This window comes from Coccidioides posadasii, chromosome 1 (assembly GCF_018416015.2).
Source record: "Coccidioides posadasii str. Silveira chromosome 1, complete sequence".
NCBI lineage: Eukaryota > Fungi > Ascomycota > Eurotiomycetes > Onygenales > Onygenaceae > Coccidioides > Coccidioides posadasii.
This window is the reverse complement of record NC_089407.1, coordinates 7,547,653-7,565,729: the sequence shown is the minus strand read 5'-3', so window position 1 is coordinate 7,565,729 and position 18,077 is coordinate 7,547,653. Positions and strand designations below refer to the sequence as shown.

The following is an 18,077-nucleotide window of genomic DNA, read 5'->3' as shown; positions in this document are numbered from 1 at the left end:
ACACGAGGAATAAGAAGAAAAACAACCAGCACCACCACCGTGTCGCTCTCCTCTCCCCCCATCCATTCCTCTTCTCTCCGCTCCTCCTCCTCCTCCTCCTCCTCCTCGTCGTCGTCGCCTCACTTATCTCTTCTCGTCCTTCTCGTTATCCGCTTTCTTCCAATTTTCTTTTTTTTTTTTTTCCCCCTCGTCTCCTGTCGCTGCATTCAGTGTGACGCTACGTCAGTCATCTCTTCCATTTGTTGTCATTGTTTCCACTCTTTCATTCACTCCCCCTGCCCGTGTCCACTTTCTTGCTTCTTCTTCTTCTTCTTCTTCGTTGCTCTGTCTTGGTCTTTCTTTCAGCCCAATCCTCGAAGCGTTCGGGACGCGCAACGATCACTGCCCAATCCAATCATCGTTCTGGTGATTTGTGCATGCAATTGATCAGTAAAATCTCATATTGGTTTCAAAGTACGTTTGTGACGATGCCCTGTTTGCGCCTCCAACAACAACAACAACCCCCCTCCCCGGAGCAGGAGTTCTATCGTATTCGAACCAGCTAACATGTCTTAGCCTGAACATTGCCATTGTCTGACTTCTTTCAGCTGGTTCACACCATGGCCAGCGGTCAGCGCCCGCTCTCTGAGATTAGTCCCGTCGCACCGCGGCGAAACTCTCCTGGAACCAAGGTATGCTCAATTGATCAGTTGGACTTGGAAAATCCTCTGTAAGCTCACGCGTCCAAAGGGATTCGCGAGCGGGGACTCATCACCATTTGACTCTTCTCCCATGAACACGTCCACTTCTCCGCGACTGTTCTGGCAGGGTCGGGATCCCGCATCCCCATATCGCGTCAATTTTGAAAACAGAAGCCCATATGATGGGTCGTCTCCAGCGTCGTCGGCCAAGAGGTCGTCAATTGAAAATCTGAAAAAAGCTTCTCGCGTGAAAAACAGTAGCATGTTCGCTCGCGAGCAGAAGGGGGAGTATGATCCCGCTCATGTTAAAGTACTCGAGCGTCCTTTGGCCAGTGGGCGGCCCTTGAGCCAGCAGCGTAACCACAACATTGCCACCAATACCGCTCCAACCGATGCAAGGCGCCAACTGCCTTCTCAGAGCGCTGCATGCAAAACCACCACCTTCACCACCACTACTCAGGAGGCGGAGACGAACGCTTCCCAAGAAGCTGCAACTCCGCGCCCAGCGCAGCAAAGTAGTAACGCGTCTACAAGCCAAGGGTCACCTTCAAGGCCACAGCCTCCGTCTCCTCCAAAATCTTCTCTGAATAAAAATGGACGCTATAGCGGCAGGTCGTTTGATCCTCACAGCGAAATATGGTCTGACGATGAATCAACCGCCATTGACAAGTCGTTTGGAGAGGGCCGTAGCTTTCATCGTCAGACCAAAAGTGTCACCTTCGACGCGGCGCCTCCCCAGATTAACGAATATGAGATGACTACTCCCGTTCCTTCGTCAATCGCATCGAGTTCACGCGAAGGGAGCTATGAATCAACAGAGAACGAGGAAAGTTTCGATGCCAGTTTTTCTCTCCACGACGATAGCTTCGATGCGAGTCTTGAAGACACCGACAAGACTCCCGTGATGCTGCCTGATCAATGGCGCTATGACAGCCCGGATGATACTAACGACGAGATGTCTCAAAATGAGTATGATCCATTCAGCCCAGACTTTGACACTCCAGACCCCGAGGCTCGTCCGCCGTCTTCTAGCGCTTCCAGTCCTTTCCGGTCTCAAATTGAGTCTATGGATTCTAACGGAGAATGTCGTCCACTTCCACCTCTTCCTTTGGCCAATCTACAAAGGAGCCCGGATCACCATAGACGGCTCACTGCGACGTTGGAAAGAGCGAGCAGTGTCTCTCGGCCAGCACCTCTCCGCCCAGCTTCCTGCAGCAAAGATGACCTTAGCGGTCTGGGTACAGGCTCCCTGTCACTGGAAGATAGGCTTCGTTTGATGATGACCCAGGAACACGACCATCAAGCTTCCGAAGCCGAAACCCAGCGTGAGAGACGAATGCGGCGTGCATTGAACAAGGACAAAACTCCCGAAAGAACCGATGGAAAGCCGGATGATAGCATCGTCAGCGAGCTTAGTATGTCTTCCGAGCCATGCCCAACTCCGCGAATTTCCAGAGAATCTATCCTCCGCAATCTGAAGAGAGAAGAGAATTTCAGTGACGATGTTAGCGGGATCTCTTCACTCGGCGATTCCAGCCCACATCGTCCACTCCCCCTGGATCCTGATGTTCCTATTCCATCTCTTGAAAGCGATGATGCGGTTGAAGATCACGCTTCAGTCAAGGAGGAAGAACAGGACGAAATTGATCTTTACGATATTCCGGAATATGACCCGGAGCAAGACGGTGATGATAGCACACATGATGGGCATGACCAGGGCACGCACGGTGATTATGATGATGAGAGTCACTACTCGCGGACTTCAAAAGAGGACGATTCGCGTATCGAGCAATTTGAAGACGCTGAACGGCAATCCACTCCTGTTCCAATGCATATTACACAGGAAACCCCTGCTGATGACAGCCAACAGTGCCCACCATCTAGGTCACAAACTCCTGACGATGAACACCAGTTTGAGTTGGACCTGCTTTCTTACGTAGATAGGTCCACTCCTCCGATTGAAAACTCCGATGATGCCCCACCTCCTCTTGACATGGCAGCTATTCGCGACTCTCTTCACAGGCCGGAGACACCGGACCAAAACACTGAACAATCAGCCGAAGAGAATGATGGAGACAAAGATTGTCCTGGCACCCCGGAATCCGTCATCAGGCACCGTGTTTCGGGAGATGCGCCAGAAGACCCTGCTGCAGTCATTCCGGGTCCTCTTGCCACCGTTAAAGCACCTGGCGCTGGCCTTAAGACCAGACCTTCACTGACTCCAGCAGACGCGGAATCTATGGCAGCAGTTCGGCGAAAAGTGAGCGGACAGGGACCAAGAATACCGTCGATCTCGGAGAATGCGACCGGCAATCGACCCAGCACGGCATCAGAACTGACGCTTGGTTCCGTAAAATCTGACCTGCCGGCATTTAATGGCATCCCAGGAGCCGGGAAACGACAGCCCTCGCTCGTGAAACTCGATATTCCTGTCGGCGATAGCGATGAAGGTTTGGGATTCGGACTTGACGAAGAATTTGATCGTGTCATTGAAGCTCAAAAGGTTGCGTTTGAACTCTCCCTCTCTCAGCTCCCTCTCTATAAGGACTTCCAAAACTCCGGTCAACCCATGCCGCGTGCAGACGCTGCGGAAGGACATGGCTCTTCCACCCTTGAGACACAAGTGGACAATAAAGCTGACAGAAAAATAACGAAACAGAGAGGTTATCTCATGAGACAAAACACGAAAGTGATCGTTGCGACCAGCCATGGCGATGAAGCGAACGCCAAATCCACAGCGGGTGCACCGCACGTAGGTAGTACACCACGAAAGGCAAGCCAGCAGACCTGGACAACAGAGCCCTGGAATCCAAAGGCGCGGCGCCAGAGCATTAAACTTGCGGGCGCCACTAAGAAGAAAACGGAATCAGTTCCACCTTTGCCAGGCCAAGAAAGTGCTGTGAAAGATGGATTAGGCTCGGTTGATGAAACCGATGTCAACGGACAAGCAGACGATATGGAAGATGGAAAAGACAGAGGTCGTCTTTTCGTGAAAGTCGTCGGGGTTAAAGATCTAGATCTTCCTCTTCCTAGAGGTAAGTAGATTTCGTTGGTATTGACGACTAATGAGCCGCATTAACACCCATAGCAGGGGAACGATCATTTTTCTCATTGACACTCGACAATGGACTTCACTGTGTGACGACTTCGTGGCTCGAATTGGGAAAATCCGCGCCCATTGGCCAAGAGTTCGAACTGGTCGTGATGAATGAGCTGGAGTTCCAGTTGACCCTTCAGATCAAACCAGAACTACTTAAGCCCAAGCCAAAGGTTGTTCCACCTTCACCACCAAAAGCACAAAAGCCCCAGAAAGCCTCCGCATTCAGTCGCGTCTTTGCAACCCCCAAGAAGCGTAGGGAAATGGAACTGCGCCAGCAGATGGAAGCCCAGCAGCTCAAGCAGAAGGCCGAAGAGGAGATCCACTCCGCACCCGATCCCTGGGCTAAGTTTCGAAACTTGGTTGCCAGCGATGGTAGCTTTGCCCGCGCATATGTGTGTCTGGGCGATTATGAACAATATGCTTTTGGGCGGCCATTAACAGTGGACGTTGCATGTTTCAATGAATGGGCAGTCGATGAGGTCCCGGTTACCTCCAGTAATTCTAAAAGCAAACGAAATACAATGGCGCCTGGGGTTCAACGGCGGCCCCCATACATGGTTGGAAATCTGGAACTTCAACTCCTATATGTGCCAAAACCTAAAGGCGCGACAGACGATGACATGCCAAAGAGCATGAATGCTTGTATCCGTGAGATGAGAGACGCTGATAACTCGGCGATGAGGAGTTGGGAGGGATTCCTGTCGCAACAGGGCGGAGATTGTCCGGTTTGTATTCCATCTCGCACCCCCTGCAGCGTATTCTGACTTTTCTGACATGATTCCCCTTGATAGTACTGGCGTCGGCGCTACTTCAAACTCCAAGGCTCCAAGTTGACTGCGTACCATGAGACCACTCGGCAGCCACGGGCTACAATCAACCTCGCAAAAGCGTCCAAATTGATTGACGATCGCTCAATCTTGACTCAAAGGGAGACCTCCGCTAAAGGTGGCGGGCGACGCAAGTCTGCCTTTGCCGAAGAGGAAGAAGGTTATATGTTTGTCGAGGAGGGATTCCGCATTCGCTTTGGGAATGGTGAGGTTATTGACTTCTATGCCGATAGTCGAGTTGAAAAGGAAGGTTGGATGGGGGTCCTTGGAGAGACAGTCGGCAAAGGATATTCCGCAGGAAATGGCCAAGTCAAGGCGTGGACGGAACTCGTTTTGCGACGAGAACGAAGCGTGAAGCCCAAGCAGCCCCAGCGGGATATGCCTTCAAGCGAGCGGCCGATGAGTGCTCGCAATCCAATGCCCCCGGCTCCGCCAACTCCCGCCAAGAATACCGCTCACTCGCAGTCGTCGCGACCTCCCATGGCACCTCCGCCGAAGCCTCGACATAAGCATCACCAATCCCAGCCTAACATTAGTTGGGATGATGCGAGAAGGCAGAAGGCCCGGTCGCTTATTTTCTAATCTTCCCGCGCATTTGTTCCCCGTATCAATTTCGTGACTCTTCGTCTTCTCTCGCTGTATGAAAACCTGGCCTTCTTTTTTCTTTCCAGTCATATCCATGTTACCCTGGCTCTCTTTGTGATTTTTTTTTTTTTTTTTTTTTTTTCGAATTTTGCTTTGCGCTGTGCGCCATGCACCTAATGACTTGACCCCGATTACCCCGTACATGTCTGTTCCTCTTTTTTTGCGTTCTTTTTCTTTTTTTTCCCTATGGTATTCCCCTCTGTTCTGCGAAGTTGTTAGTTTTGACAATTTGTTACTCGAATCTTTCCGTCCCTTAGCCAAAGCATGTTTTGTCCTCGCCAGCCTGGATGAAAATCGGACTTTCGAATGTCGAGATGAGTTTGAGACGAGATTAAGAAGATTAACTGACTGAACTTTGACTTAAGCTAGCAGTGTTTTTTATGGTTCGGATCTAAATCTCACCCAACGCTTCCCGGAGCTTTTTTGTTTTCTTTTCCCTTTTTTTTTTTCCTGAATTCCTCATTAATGCAGTGAACCTATCAATTGATCCATCCCTTCTGTTTGTAGTTGGCTTGTTTTCCTTTTGAATAAAGAAATAAAGAAAATTGGAATTTTTCCACCAGTGCGCAATATTATCGTATTTGGATGTGTGTGTCTGCAAGCCGAACCAATAACTTCGCTGGGACTGGTAGGGTATGTTGATGCTTGAGGTAGAGTTTCGGCACCATAGGCCAGGAGATGGAATGAGAAGAGATTTGCAACAAACATGCTATTCTGGGCTTAAGATCGATTGCAAGCATTTTAATTATATACATTTAATGATCAGGAGAGGAAAGGAGACGACGAGAAAGTGTCATAACCCCCTTCATCCTCCTTCTTCGCCGCCATTTACGACCTCATCCTCAGATTCGGATTCAACTTCAGCCAAAGCCTCCTTGTCTTTGCCAGTTTCCGTGGTGGAAGGCGTCGCACCCTCTGGCGCCGCTGGTATTCCGGAAGATGTCACATACAGAAAAGAGTCTTCGCGGAAGGTGTCGATATGATTGAAAAAATTTCCAAACCTGCATGCAAATTGATTAGATTGGTGATAGAAAGGAGCATGGGCTTGGGCAAGCCAAGAAAGGAGACAAACTCACGCATTGGTTTCCTCCTCCTCGCGGAAAATCCGTTGGTATATCTCTCTATTCTTGAACTCCTCTATTTCTTTTTCGTATTTGCCGAATTCGATCGGGTTTTTGTCTAGTTCGTTGGTCGCTTTCTTGTTGTACGTATCAAAGATAGGCCGCTCGAGAAGGAGACCAAGCCCAGGCGCCTTGGGAATGGGTATCTTCTGTGGTCCATAGCTCTGTGTTATTCGCTGCGGATCGGTGCCGCACCGCACGACCAGCGCCGCCATCGCAACCATTTTTCTAATTTGATGCATCATGAAACTCTGGCCGTGCACCTTGAGACTGAGCCATTCTGTGCCATCTATGATGATGGGATCTTTCGATATATTAAACGATTTGATGACCCTTCTGGCGGAGGCATCCCGAAATGTTTTTTGGATAGTGTAGTTGTGGAAATTTCGCGTGCCAATGTACAAGTCGAGCACTTCTTGGACGCGAGCTAGGCGAGCAGGATGAATCCGATAGGCTTTTTTCGCTTTGAAGTAGGCCGCCCGAACGGTTTTGATGACTTCATTGATCTTCTGATCCTCAGAGTCACTGTTTCCAGGATTCAAGTTTCCCCCTTCCTTCTCGTCTTTGACAGAATTGACGTCTGATGAACAGTCCAATTCCTCTTTTCCTTCGGCATTCTGAATACTCTGGCTGCGATCCTTAATACAGAGGGATTCCTGAACCTTTAATCGTGTAGATTCCGGGAGGGTACTCAGAATCGGCCTAATATATTCGTGATCGACATCTTCCCAGTAAGAGAGCACTTCTTCTTGTCGCTTTTTGTAGTCTCCAATGTCTCCTTCTTTCTCTGCCGCTTCTAGCAATTTCTTTGCTAGAAAGGTACTCGGGTGAGGGGGTAAAAAGCAATGGGTCGGTATTAGATATTCGTATATCCTTGAGTCGCAGAATTGGTAACAGCTGAACCCTTTGTTGGTCGGCTCGATACCCCATATCCGAATTTGCGGGCTGAGAATGTTGTTGACCTTATTTACCAGGTCGGGGTCTTCGATTATCAGCTTTAAAGAAATCACATTGCCTGCAGCATGCACGCCTTTATCCGTTCTTGCACATCGGACGAAAGATGACTTTTTCGGGTCCATCGCGTTGGCTTTGGAGATCGCGCCGGCAGCAACCAAAGCTGGAAATATTTCGCCTTCTATCGTCTTTTCTTTTGCGCTCCTACCAAGCAACCTCGTTAGAGCACATTATCCAATCAATCCTTAACCAGCCGATGACATTACATTTGCATTCCATGATAGCCAGTACCCGAGTATCCAAGCAGCACGGCAACCTTCCGCTTTGGTCGTCGCTTATCCGCCTCAATGTCTTCTTTCGAAAACTGGGTCGCGTATATCGGTATATCCTCTCCATCTTCAGCCTTTCGGCGCTTGGCGGCTTGCTCTTCGTTTCGTCGTCTCCTATCTAAAGGTTGGCGGCTGGATTAGTTAGCTGCAGAGACTCTTGAGACTGTTCGCGTGAGAGCGGTACCTCCAAGCCTTCCTTCCCAGATCCTTTCGTTTATTTCTTCGATCTCCTCCAGTCGTTGTTGAGTCAGATTGGGGCTTAGGGTTGTCTGATATCGAGGGAGACGGAGTGTCTGGAGCAGTGGTGGGAAGGGTAGATGGAGAGCCCTGCGTTGACTGGTCCTGGGAAGCCGGCACAGCGGGAACTGAAGTAGGCGCATCCATGGTGAAGCTGGAACTGCGCAGACGTTCATTTGCAGACCTTGACTTGATTGTCACCGTCGTCTTGGTGGTCTGAACTCCCAGTCTCAGTCGTCCACCGAAATTTTGGCTGCGGCATACTGCTTAGTCAGCGATTTCGGCGGTTGTTGAGGAGCCTCAACCGATTCGCCGTCACGCAAGTTTCAATTCTTCCGTCAACGTCCGCGAAGGTTGGCTGCCAGTTCGTTGCATCATCACTGACTGGGCCCTAGAAACCGGCGAAACGGTCACTTTAACGTCTTCTCCCCCTCACTATCAGCTTACCGCTGCTAGGAGGGAGCGCCACCGTTCCCGCCATGCGAACAGCTTCTTCGAACGTATGACTACGTGCTTTGCCGACTTCGCGCCGTCCTCACCCTGCCTGCTATAGCCACAACTCATCGTGATAATGGATCTTGCAAGGAGTCTCATTCGGATCGTAGCTCGCGCGTTCTACGAGACCCGTCACATCCTGGTGATCGATGCTCTTTTCATACACTCAGTGTATGGGCCATTGCGTTCTTGCAAAATGCTTCATTTGGTTCCCCAGCTAATGTGCCTCATAGCCTCCATGCGGAGGATCTAGCGCTCCTCCTGGGGATGCAGCAGAAGGATCTTCGGAAGCTCTGTGGCCGTTTACGCGAGGACCGCCTTATCGCAGTGTATGAGCGCAGCTGTTTGCATTTGGCTACTATGCCACGAGAGCTGACCTAATTTCCGTCTTGACTAGCCACTCACGCCCTGAGCTCCGCGAGGGCCAAACGCGCCCCGTGAACCGCGAATACTATTATATCCCTCTTCATCCCGTCATTGATGCCATCAAGTACCGCGTATCCCGCCTTACTTCGACAATAAAAACTCAATACACACCGAGCGCAGAGAGGAAGGAGTACATCTGTCTGCGGTGTCAAGCGGAATGGACCCAGCTCGAGGTTCTCAGCCACGTTGGCCTGGACGGATTTGAATGTCAACGATGTGGGTACTTGCTTTCGCGAGCGGATGAAGTCGAGGGTGGCGGCGCGGCTGATCGCACCGGACATGAAAAGAACAGCAAGCTTATGGCACAGCTGGATCCCATGCTGAAACTCCTGAAACAGATTGACTCTGTCGAGGTGCCCCCAAATGATTTCGATACGGCCTGGGATCACAAGGTTGATGTGATTCGAAATCAATATACAAATCCATCCAGGCCTGGTGTGGTTGTATCGAAGCAATCTGCAGTGAGAGGGATTTCCAAGACCGATGCATCGACTCTTGAGGTTTCGCTTACCTCGACTGCAGAAAAAAGTGCAGAAGAGCAGGCCAGAGAAGCAGCTAGGAAAGCAGCACTTGAAAAACAGAACGCTCTTCCTATTTGGCATACGCAGTCCACTGTCAGCACGGATGTCCGACTTCCCCAGGTTAAAACAGAGCCTAATGGTGTGAGCATCAAGCCTGAGGTGGACATCAAGCCCGAGGTTAAGGAGGAGCAGAAACCAGATATCGACAGTCTAGACGACAGCGTTGCCGCATATTATGCGGAGATGGCACGCGAGAAGGAGAGAGAAGCCCAGGAGGATGTGAGCGAAGAGGAATCCGATGAGGAAGAAGACGAATTTGAAGATGTGGAGATCACACCGAGCGCTGTCGGTACGCCTGCAAACCAGGCCGATGCGACCAAAGCGCCATCCGTCAATGGCTCCTTGAAGAGAGAGTTAGAGTCAGACTCTGGAAGCAGTGCGCCTCAGACCAACGCGCCCACGCCTATCACGCCGGGCGACGAAGGGCCGGCGGCCAAAAAAATCAAGCTTGAACCAGAGGTTAAAAAGGAGGAATCCGACGAAGAAGAGGACGAATTCGAGGATGTTTAGAGGTGACTCGGCTTTTGTAATCCTGTGCGACAAATAAATTTCCATTCTTGGCACGGCAATATGGGTGTTTTGCTTTTATTCCCGAGATTATTCCCGCCTTAGTTAGGGGGAAAGCCTGGCTGGCTTCTACTCTATAGGTCAGCGTGCTGAATTGGTCGAAAAGTCAAATTTCGGAGTTTTCTTGCATCGCGATGAGCAGCAACGGGGGCTTAATGGTATGGAGGGGAGCTTTTAGGTATGTTGATTGAATTCATCTTCCATTGGTTTTCATTTCCCCTAGTTTCGTTTTCGAGAGTTTGTGGATTTGGGCCGGTTTATGGATGGCTACATAGATGCATTGAGACACCTCTTCTGGACTGGTAGGATTGGTATTTGTAAATTATCTAGACCAGATTATCGGGATAAATTTGACGTGTGCAAGAAGAAGGGTATGGCCACGGAGTGAACCGTCCGCTTTTCTTCTCATTTCTCCCCATTACGGCCTCCAATGTCACCATCCTAAAGTTTCGTATCAGCTTTTTTGCTTTTCCACCAGATGAGTCACGGATGCACGGTGTTGTACCATGAGGATCGGACTGTGTAGGTTTTTCGCCACAAAGACAAATCTCCCACACCACACTGGTCTTCGAAATTACGTGGTGTGTATGTTCCAAAGACCATTATCCAATGCAGAAGTGATCAGGAGGAAAAAGGAAAAAAATTAGCGAACGTAAAAAAAAGATAATTTTTTGATGTTGACAAGAGGGAGATTCGAACTCCCGCGGGTTTCCCCATTGCAATGCTAACCACCTAAGGTGGCTAAGCTTGGCAGCTTGAGTGCAACGCCTTAACCGCTCGGCCATCTTGCCTTGTTGCTGTACTGTTTCGAGATTACTTGCTAGAGATAGTACTATTTTGCCCTCTGCCTTTTTTTTTTTTTTTTCGCGGCACCATTGGCCTTCCCGAGACTTCCATGCAACGTCCGTGGAATTATGCCGTGCAACTACTCCCGACTCAGAGGAAGAATTATTATTGTTCATTATTAGGGAGTCAGGCCGGAACAACTTCGCTCAGCTACTCAACGACAGTCAAACCAGCCAAACAAAAAAAGAAAAAAAAGAAAAAAGGGAAAAAGGTAGCTGTTCTCTTTCGGCCATCACGTCTCCCTACTCCTAAAATGACGCACCCGACAGCCGGTTGGATCGCGTCATCCAAGCTATTGGCCGAGTTACTCTAATTTACATACCTATTCTCCGCCCAGCACATGGAGTCAAATCTGGCTGAAGATTCTCCTCCCTTCCCTCGAATCAGCTTTCTTTCCTTCCCTTTCCTTTCTTATCCCCAAGCTAGTTTCGCGTCTTGCGAGATACGCGTGAGGGAAAAAAAAAAATAAAATAAAATACAATACTAACATCATGGGACTGGATCCCAGCGAGGTGGAGATGCACAGCCTCCTCGGGTCGATCGATCGGGTTCGCGAGCATTCAAAAGGAGCGAAGACGAAAAGTGTTTTCTCTCCAGGCTACGGAGGAGTTGGTTAAGTGGGAAAATCATGCTTTGGCGTTTCAGTTTCGTTCCCCGCTCACTTCACGTCATGGGCATTTCGAGCCGATGAGCTGCGGGTTACCGATGGTTGGTTGGCAATGTCGACAGCTGGCCAGTGGCAAATGTAGATCCTTGGACAAAGCGGAATTTATGACGCTTTTTGCACGGTTGTCCGTCTACATATGTATATCGAGGAGTGAGTACCGTCCCTGACCTATGTCTCGAGCCTTGCGGGGTTCCCGTTGATAAGACGGTCAAGCGACCAAAATGAGCTCTTGGGGTGCCATTCCCGAATGAGTTCTATTGTTACGAGGCTTGTTTCAGGTGAGTGGGAAATTGATAAAGCCTGAATTATCACATGGATAGTAGGGTTCTCCGGGGAATTGAACATGGTGGGCGGATTTGGAATATCTGCATATCTGCACGCCCGTCGCCCATACTTGTACGGGGTTTGCCCATACATACAGCACGGCATGATTGGTGCCATCGTGCCGGAAATTATTTTAGTCCTTATCGCAGCTAAACGTCTCTACGACCGATTGGAACCCGAGGGGAGCAGCGCAGACACGTAATTGATGCAAATGGAACCAGAATTACCGGGTACAGACAGGCTGGTTTCTTTTTTTTTTTTTTTTTTTTTTTTTCCTCATTTTGGGATTGGAGTGCCCTGAATGACCCAAGGCACAGGGTGAGCTCTTCTTGGATAATCCCTGCCCGATCCATCGTGGTTGGGAGGTGGGCTTGAGTTACTCCCAACAGCGCGAAGTATCTCGGTACTTTTGGATTGGACTAGACAAAGGAGGGCATGGCGTCCTAGGAGATGATTCCGCGGGTGGGCAAGGTCGCCAGGAAGAACACCCTAGTCTATGGAAACCGGCCATACACTGTAGTCACTCCTATTCTCTTGGAGCGTTCCTTGACGTGTGTTAGATGCGCGACTCATGAAGCCTAGAGAATTGTTAGCAGCACCGACATGTGCTCAAGTATGGACGTTAGCTGTCCACTGCTTAGTTAGTTTTTGTTGCGGAGAATGCTTCCACTCATATCCATAATTCCTTGAAGGCAGGGCACTGGTCAGAGATGGTGGTTCATGCTCCGTGATAGAGATCATCATAAATCGGGCCCAAACTCCAAAGGGAAGGCGGAAGAGGAACCTTAAATAAGTGCTTTTGATGCAAGAGCCTCGTGCCAACAAGGATTTTCTTAACGTTTGCCCTCGCTGGCGGGTCACGAAAATGATGGCTTGAAGGAAAAGAGCTCGTAGCGGCCCGGGCCAGCGTCATCAGAAGATTCCAATGACCCTAGAGAGACTCTTGCACGATGTGTATCCCAGATGTGGCACCCTGAATATAAGGCGCAAATGCCCAGCCAAAAGGCACTGCGTGTACCGTACATCCGTAACGCACATACCAGCAGCTGGCCGCTGCTTGGAGATGGCGTTTTCAAATGGGATGATATTTTGTGTCGAATCATGTTTATGGAAGGCTGAAATTCCAAGTGATGGAGCCCGCAGCCGGGCCTCAAGTTGCGGTGATCCGCTAGGAGGTTGGATACCTAGTTGCGACCCGTAGTTATGTCCCATATCTAGCGAAAGCGGAGATGGCTTCGCTACGGTTGGGATCTCTGTTGGAGTGACGATTAACCTGCGGGGCGGCGCAGAAACACTCCGTTGAGATTGGAACATCCCCAGTCTAGTCACCTGCTGGGCTCCATCATCCCTGGAATTAAAAAAAAAAAAAAAAAAAAAAAAATTACAAAAGGAAGAAAGGAGTGAAAGAAGGAAAAAGAAAATCAGCATTAAATCACGGCGGGGGCCGGGCTCCAGGCTGTCCAACAGCCACAGGCGGTCAACCCGAGATGGATGCTGTCTGTGGAACAAGGGGCGGGGACGGATGCCACGGTGTCTTGGTCTGAGCGTCAACATAATGTGGGAAAGACCAAAATAGGGCCGGCGGAAGATTGGTCTGCGACGGGAGTGGAGGGTTGGGAGGCCACAAGTGGGAGCTCTCTGCTTGCTTTTTTTTTTTTTTTTTTTTTTTTTTTAATTTTTCACTCTTCTTGCCGCGGTGAGGGATTTTGTTGATGGGGAAGAGAGGAACCATGGCGCTAGTGAAGTCAACCACCAACGGATGTGACAAGGTTAATTGCTGATGCGCCAATGCATGGCGTGAATCGCGAGTCAAGCTTTTCGGGGACAGAAAACCAAAAGGAACAGCCGCCAACGAAAAAGGTGGGAGTTTCCGAACCCCCGAAAGCTGCTTGTCGTCCTCGGATTCCTTTGATGCAGACAAGGGACTCCGTACCACCATGTGGTACTCGACAGAGCTGCCATTGGCGGTGCTGGGAGACTGCAGATACAGCCAGAGGCGCCGGCAGATGGGCTCATCTACAGGCCGGAACCAGATCGTCAGGGTCTGTACTCCGTACGGTGGACGGAGTATGTATGTAGGGATGTGCTGGATGTACGGTAGAGTATCATACCTTGGGGAGGGTGGGCATCCACGCCATCGTCCGGTTGCAAGGTGTGGCTGTAACAGCCCTAGCTTGCAGCTTCAAAGCTAGCCAGGGTGAGGTCGCCGTGAACCGCTCGAAACTTTCCCAGCAAACCTTCGAGCACTGTAGCGACGCCAGGTATTTTTCGCGTCTTGGCGGGAAAACCAAAAAAAAAAAAAAAAAAAAAAAGAAAAGGGAAGAAGAAAAAAAGACTAAAAACAAAACCACGGGTTTCGTGCGCAGGGGACAGGGGGAGAGCGGCCAAGGAGAGTGGACGGACGCTTGTCACCGACGCAGCTGGTCAGGATAGCACCGCGAACAGGGACATACAGCCTCTGTAACCGATCGTATTTGAATGGCAAAACCTTGGAATGGCTCACAGAGCTGAAGCATATGAATTTTTTTATTTTTTATTTTTTATTATTTTTTTGAATTATTCGTCTCTGTTCCTCTTTATTTTAATCCCGTATTTCACGGCCTTGCCGTCCTGCTGAATACCTCGCCCCTCCTCATTCCATTTTATTAATATTTTATATACTTTTTTCCCCCCTTGCCTCCATCTCTTTCCCAGGCCGCACTGCTTTGCTTTGGAACTCATTTCTGCCCTCGCCATCTTCACCATGTCCGGCTTGGATCTCTGACATTTATTTCCACTGGAAAGTTGATCGTCGAGGTTTCTTTCATCTTTCTTTAGCCCTCACTCACCATATTAAAACCTCAACTCGGATCCAGCTCTCTTCGGTCTGAAGAGGCTGTGTTGTGGGTGCGGTCGTCAAGATGTGGTACCCAACATTGCGTATGCCTCATCTCAACTTCATCCGGATACACTGTGAGTGCGCTACATGAAGCACCCCCCAGTTTCACCCGGCTGCCTCCGGAGACAGGGTCCTGATTGGGAATCGCAAAAGCCAGATGTCTATATACTCGCGCTCAGCATCGTCGGCACCATCGTCCTCTATCCGATCAAGAATATGAGGGGGATTGACGCCTTCTTCCAGGCCGTCAGTGGCTCCACCGTCACGGGCCTTAACACGTGCGTTTCTTCTTCTTCGTCTTCTTTGATGCGTTTTGATGATATTTTTGATATTGCGGCTCCCGCATGTGTGGCTGGTTTTTGCGCATGTGTGGCTCGTGGCCTGACATCATCATGTGTGGCAGCGTCGACCTCAAGGAGATGAGCCTCTACCAGCAGATCACTGTCTGGTTCCTCCCGATGCTGGGCAACATGTGCTTCGTCAACGTCGTCGTCGTCTACGTCCGTCTGCACTGGTTCGAGAAGAAGTTCAAGGACATCGGTACTCCTCCCCAGCTTGTCCCACTTCCTTGTTCTTGCCTGGCCTTTCATGCATACTACATATATGCATATCTATAGATACTGATTGAAAGATAGTACAATTGTCGCGGCTGCCGTCCTCAGAGCGTTCTCGTGCTCAACTGCTCTCGGTGAGCCCAAAAGCTCAGAGCAGCGACGACACAGCGTACCCGCACAACATCAGAGTCCTGCGTCCCGACCCTGCTCATGAGGAGGCCGATTTGGTCAATCTACGGCAGAGGCCAGCTGCCAAGAGGGACGAGTCATCGGACTCTCCAACGGCAGAGGATCAGAGTCCGTCGTCCGAGAACAACAACGCTGAAAGACCGCCCGCACAGCCTGGCCACATCACCTTCTCCTCTGACACCTTCGATAAGCCGAACCGTGGGAAGGCACTCAGAATCCCTGGCCCACGGGAGTTTGAGAAGGGTAGCTACTGCAATATCCTTTTAAGTAACGCAATTTCAAACTAACCCGCTTTAACCAGGCTACAAGGTGCAGGAGGTTGATGATGAGGACGATGGTGGGTATTATCATGTTCCTCCTTACAACCTGAGGCGAAAAATTATTAAACGCTGACCTGATCCCATTAGCTGATATGACAAAGAGCATCGATGATCCGTTTGGTGCCGGCCCTTCTGACGCCTATCGAAAGCTCCCTGCCATGGAAAGACTGCTTTCTCATGCTGCTTCCTTTGAACATGCTGCCTCATCCGCTTTCATTATTGGAGGTTCCTCCAGAAGTAGATCGAGGTCCAGGTCCAGAGGCCCAATGAACAGGGTTTCATCCAGAGGTGCCGCCACTCAAGCATTGCCGTATCTCTCTTATAACCCCACGGTAGGAAGAAATTCCAAATTTTTGGGGTTGACTGAGGATCAAAAGGAGGAGCTTGGCGGCATTGAATATCGCAGCTTGAGATTGCTGCTGAAAATTGCCGGCGGTGAGTACCATGGCCCTTGCCGCATGCGCTGGCAAATCCTCCATCCGTGTCACCATGCTAAATATTCTATCCCAGGTTACTATGTCATTGGGCACATCATTGGGGCCATAGGCCTCATTGCGTGGATATGGAACTCCAATCCAAAATACCGGGATTACGTCCGTGGGGAGTGTGCAGTCAATCCTACCTGGTGGTAAGAAATTGCGTTCTACCTTTTCACCACCAATGGTCTCTAATCAAAGCTTCAAGGGCGTTTTATTCGTCCATGACAACATTCAATAACCTCGGATTCACTCTCACTCCAGACTCCATGATCAGCTTTCGGGACTCTACTTTCCCAATGCTGTGGATGACCTTTTTGATCTATGTTGGGAATACTGCGTACCCATGCATGCTGCGGTTGATCATCTGGATAGCCTTCAAACTTACTCCCGAAAGTTCTTCGATTAAAGAACCGCTGAACTTTTTGCTGGACCATCCTAGACGTTGCTACACCGTCCTCTTCCCAAGCAAGGTGACTTGGTTGCTATTTGGCAGCTTGGTTTTGATCAATGGCTTCGACGTCATCTTGTTCTTAATCCTGGATCTCCATTACCCGGAGGTCACCGCAATTCAATCCGGATGGCATCGATTCTGTGCTGCACTGTTTCAAACTGCGTCTGCACGCACTACAGGAACCTCTAGCTTCGCCGTTGCAAATGTTCATCCTGCTGCTCAGTTCAGCTTGATGGGTAAGCGGCCCCATCACGTATTATTTCGAATGCAGGTTCTAACTAGTTTATCTCAGTAATGATGTACATTTCCGTATTTCCAATTGCTCTTAGTGTCAGAGGGTAAGCATAATCTCACTGCCTCTGCTTTACAGTAATATCGACTAACTAATAACTAACCCTTAGAACCAATACATACGAAGAATCATCCCTCGGCATATTCGATTCTACAGAAGAACTAGTAGAGATGAAGCGGACGTCTTATCTGGGTGTCCATATCAAAATGCAGCTGGCCTTCGACTTGTGGTATGTCTTCTTAGGTGTTTTTGTGCTCGCCATCGCCGAGGGCAGTAAAATAGCCGATCCGAATAATCCTGTGAGTGAAAATTTCCCTCATAACTCAACTCTGGAAGCTCAAGAGGACTAACAAACCCCTTTTTGTTGAAAGGGATTCAACATGTTTTCCATCTTCTTCGAAGTAATTTCTGCCTAGTATGTGTTCATTCCCTTCCGGCCTCATGAACCCTAGCAATATCTAACAACTCACCCCAGCGGAAACGTCGGCCTCAGTCTTGGTCACCCAGACGTAAATACTGCGTTGACAGGAAGATTTGGCATCGTTGGCAAATTGGTAATATGCGCCATGATGATTCGTGGGAAGCATCGTGGCCTGCCATATGAAGTGGATCGTGCTGTAAGTTTTTTCGGCTTTCTGCGGGAGCTTGGGCGTCAAAATTTAAATCTAATTAATTCATAGATTATCCTGCCTGGCGAGAAACGCATCGTCGAGGAAGACGCGAGGATTGAAGCTATGAGCCATAATTTAAGCCGTCGACATACCAATTAATAACAAAAATACGCCTGGGCTTTTACTCTCGATAACCACAACTGACGCTCCAATGTCAACTACAGTCGACTTTTTAACGACCCCCTTTTTCTCTGGGAGGATATTTGATGCAAAAGAAAGAAAAGAATTGAATAATGTATGACAAAGCTTTTAGACCTTGGAAAGGATGCCGTTATTTCATACTTCGTGATCATATTATGGGTGTTCTGGGGTAAGGGAAGACTAAAACCATTTTAGTCGGTAATCTGCAGCGAATATGTTCGGGACGCCATGTTAAGTTGAAGCACCAACGCAAGCAATGACAATAGATGAATGCATTCCAATCTTTAAATAGTTTCCACTCAC

General features: G+C 49.5%; 4 protein-coding genes and 1 non-coding gene across 6 annotated transcripts; 3 read left to right on the top strand and 2 right to left on the bottom strand.

Annotated features, from left to right (window-relative positions):
* Positions 1-599: 599 nt before the first annotated feature.
* Positions 600-5,189, top strand: BUD4 (Bud site selection protein bud4; the record flags this gene model as incomplete). The annotated part of the gene is made up of 4 exons (XM_003066194.2): positions 600-671; positions 730-3,715; positions 3,772-4,505; positions 4,572-5,189. 4 exons carry the CDS (start codon positions 600-602, stop codon positions 5,187-5,189), a joined length of 4,410 nt encoding a protein of 1,469 aa, XP_003066240.2.
* A 771-nt stretch (positions 5,190-5,960) lies between these two features.
* PUS1_1 (tRNA pseudouridine synthase 1) lies at positions 5,961-8,106 on the bottom strand. Of its 2 annotated transcripts, none has more exons than XM_003066193.2 (4): positions 7,841-8,106; positions 7,594-7,788; positions 6,329-7,531; positions 5,961-6,253 (listed from the first exon to the last, which is right to left on the bottom strand). In XM_003066193.2, exons 1-4 carry the CDS (start codon positions 8,038-8,040, stop codon positions 6,058-6,060), a joined length of 1,794 nt encoding a protein of 597 aa, XP_003066239.2. In that variant the 5' UTR covers positions 8,041-8,106; the 3' UTR covers positions 5,961-6,057. The 2 variants fall into 2 exon arrangements, with proteins under 2 accessions (XP_003066239.2, XP_065979856.1); XM_066123781.1 differs by having other exon boundaries at positions 7,594-7,774.
* Positions 8,107-8,464: 358 nt separating this feature from the next.
* D8B26_002275 (uncharacterized protein) lies at positions 8,465-10,378 on the top strand (the record flags this gene model as incomplete). The annotated part of the gene is made up of 3 exons (XM_003066192.2): positions 8,465-8,559; positions 8,622-8,717; positions 8,786-10,378. 3 exons carry the CDS (start codon positions 8,465-8,467, stop codon positions 9,903-9,905), a joined length of 1,311 nt encoding a protein of 436 aa, XP_003066238.1. The 3' UTR covers positions 9,906-10,378.
* A 262-nt stretch (positions 10,379-10,640) lies between these two features.
* D8B26_002274 lies at positions 10,641-10,753 on the bottom strand. Its single transcript has one exon. It is a non-coding gene; the product is annotated as a tRNA-Leu (tRNA).
* A 3,627-nt stretch (positions 10,754-14,380) lies between these two features.
* Positions 14,381-18,057, top strand: TRK1_1 (low affinity potassium transporter). The gene is made up of 13 exons (XM_066123780.1): positions 14,381-14,751; positions 14,835-14,955; positions 15,081-15,217; positions 15,313-15,663; positions 15,722-15,757; positions 15,828-16,175; positions 16,251-16,368; positions 16,425-16,906; positions 16,963-17,008; positions 17,072-17,261; positions 17,334-17,377; positions 17,438-17,579; positions 17,643-18,057. Exons 1-13 carry the CDS (start codon positions 14,700-14,702, stop codon positions 17,730-17,732), a joined length of 2,157 nt encoding a protein of 718 aa, XP_065979855.1. The 5' UTR covers positions 14,381-14,699; the 3' UTR covers positions 17,733-18,057.
* The last annotated feature ends 20 nt before the right edge of the window (positions 18,058-18,077 follow it).

What these genes read in the sequence shown, in the direction of transcription:
- TRK1_1 (XM_066123780.1), top strand. Translation starts at nt 14,700, where the DNA reads ATGTGGTACCCAACATTGCGTATGCCTCATCTCAACTTCATCCGGATA. An exon ending in CAACTTCATCCGGATACACT is followed by an intron (nt 14,752 to 14,834) that starts GTGAGTGCGCTA and finishes CGCAAAAGCCAG; the next exon opens with ATGTCTATATACTCGCGCTC. An exon ending in ATTGCTCTTAGTGTCAGAGG is followed by an intron (nt 17,009 to 17,071) that starts GTAAGCATAATC and finishes ACTAACCCTTAG; the next exon opens with AACCAATACATACGAAGAAT.
- PUS1_1 (XM_066123781.1), bottom strand. Translation starts at nt 8,069, where the DNA reads ATGAACGTCTGCGCAGTTCCAGCTTCACCATGGATGCGCCTACTTCAG. An exon ending in CTGGGAAGGAAGGCTTGGAG is followed by an intron (nt 7,775 to 7,840) that starts GTACCGCTCTCA and finishes GCCAACCTTTAG; the next exon opens with ATAGGAGACGACGAAACGAA. An exon ending in GGCTATCATGGAATGCAAAT is followed by an intron (nt 7,532 to 7,593) that starts GTAATGTCATCG and finishes GTTGCTTGGTAG; the next exon opens with GAGCGCAAAAGAAAAGACGA.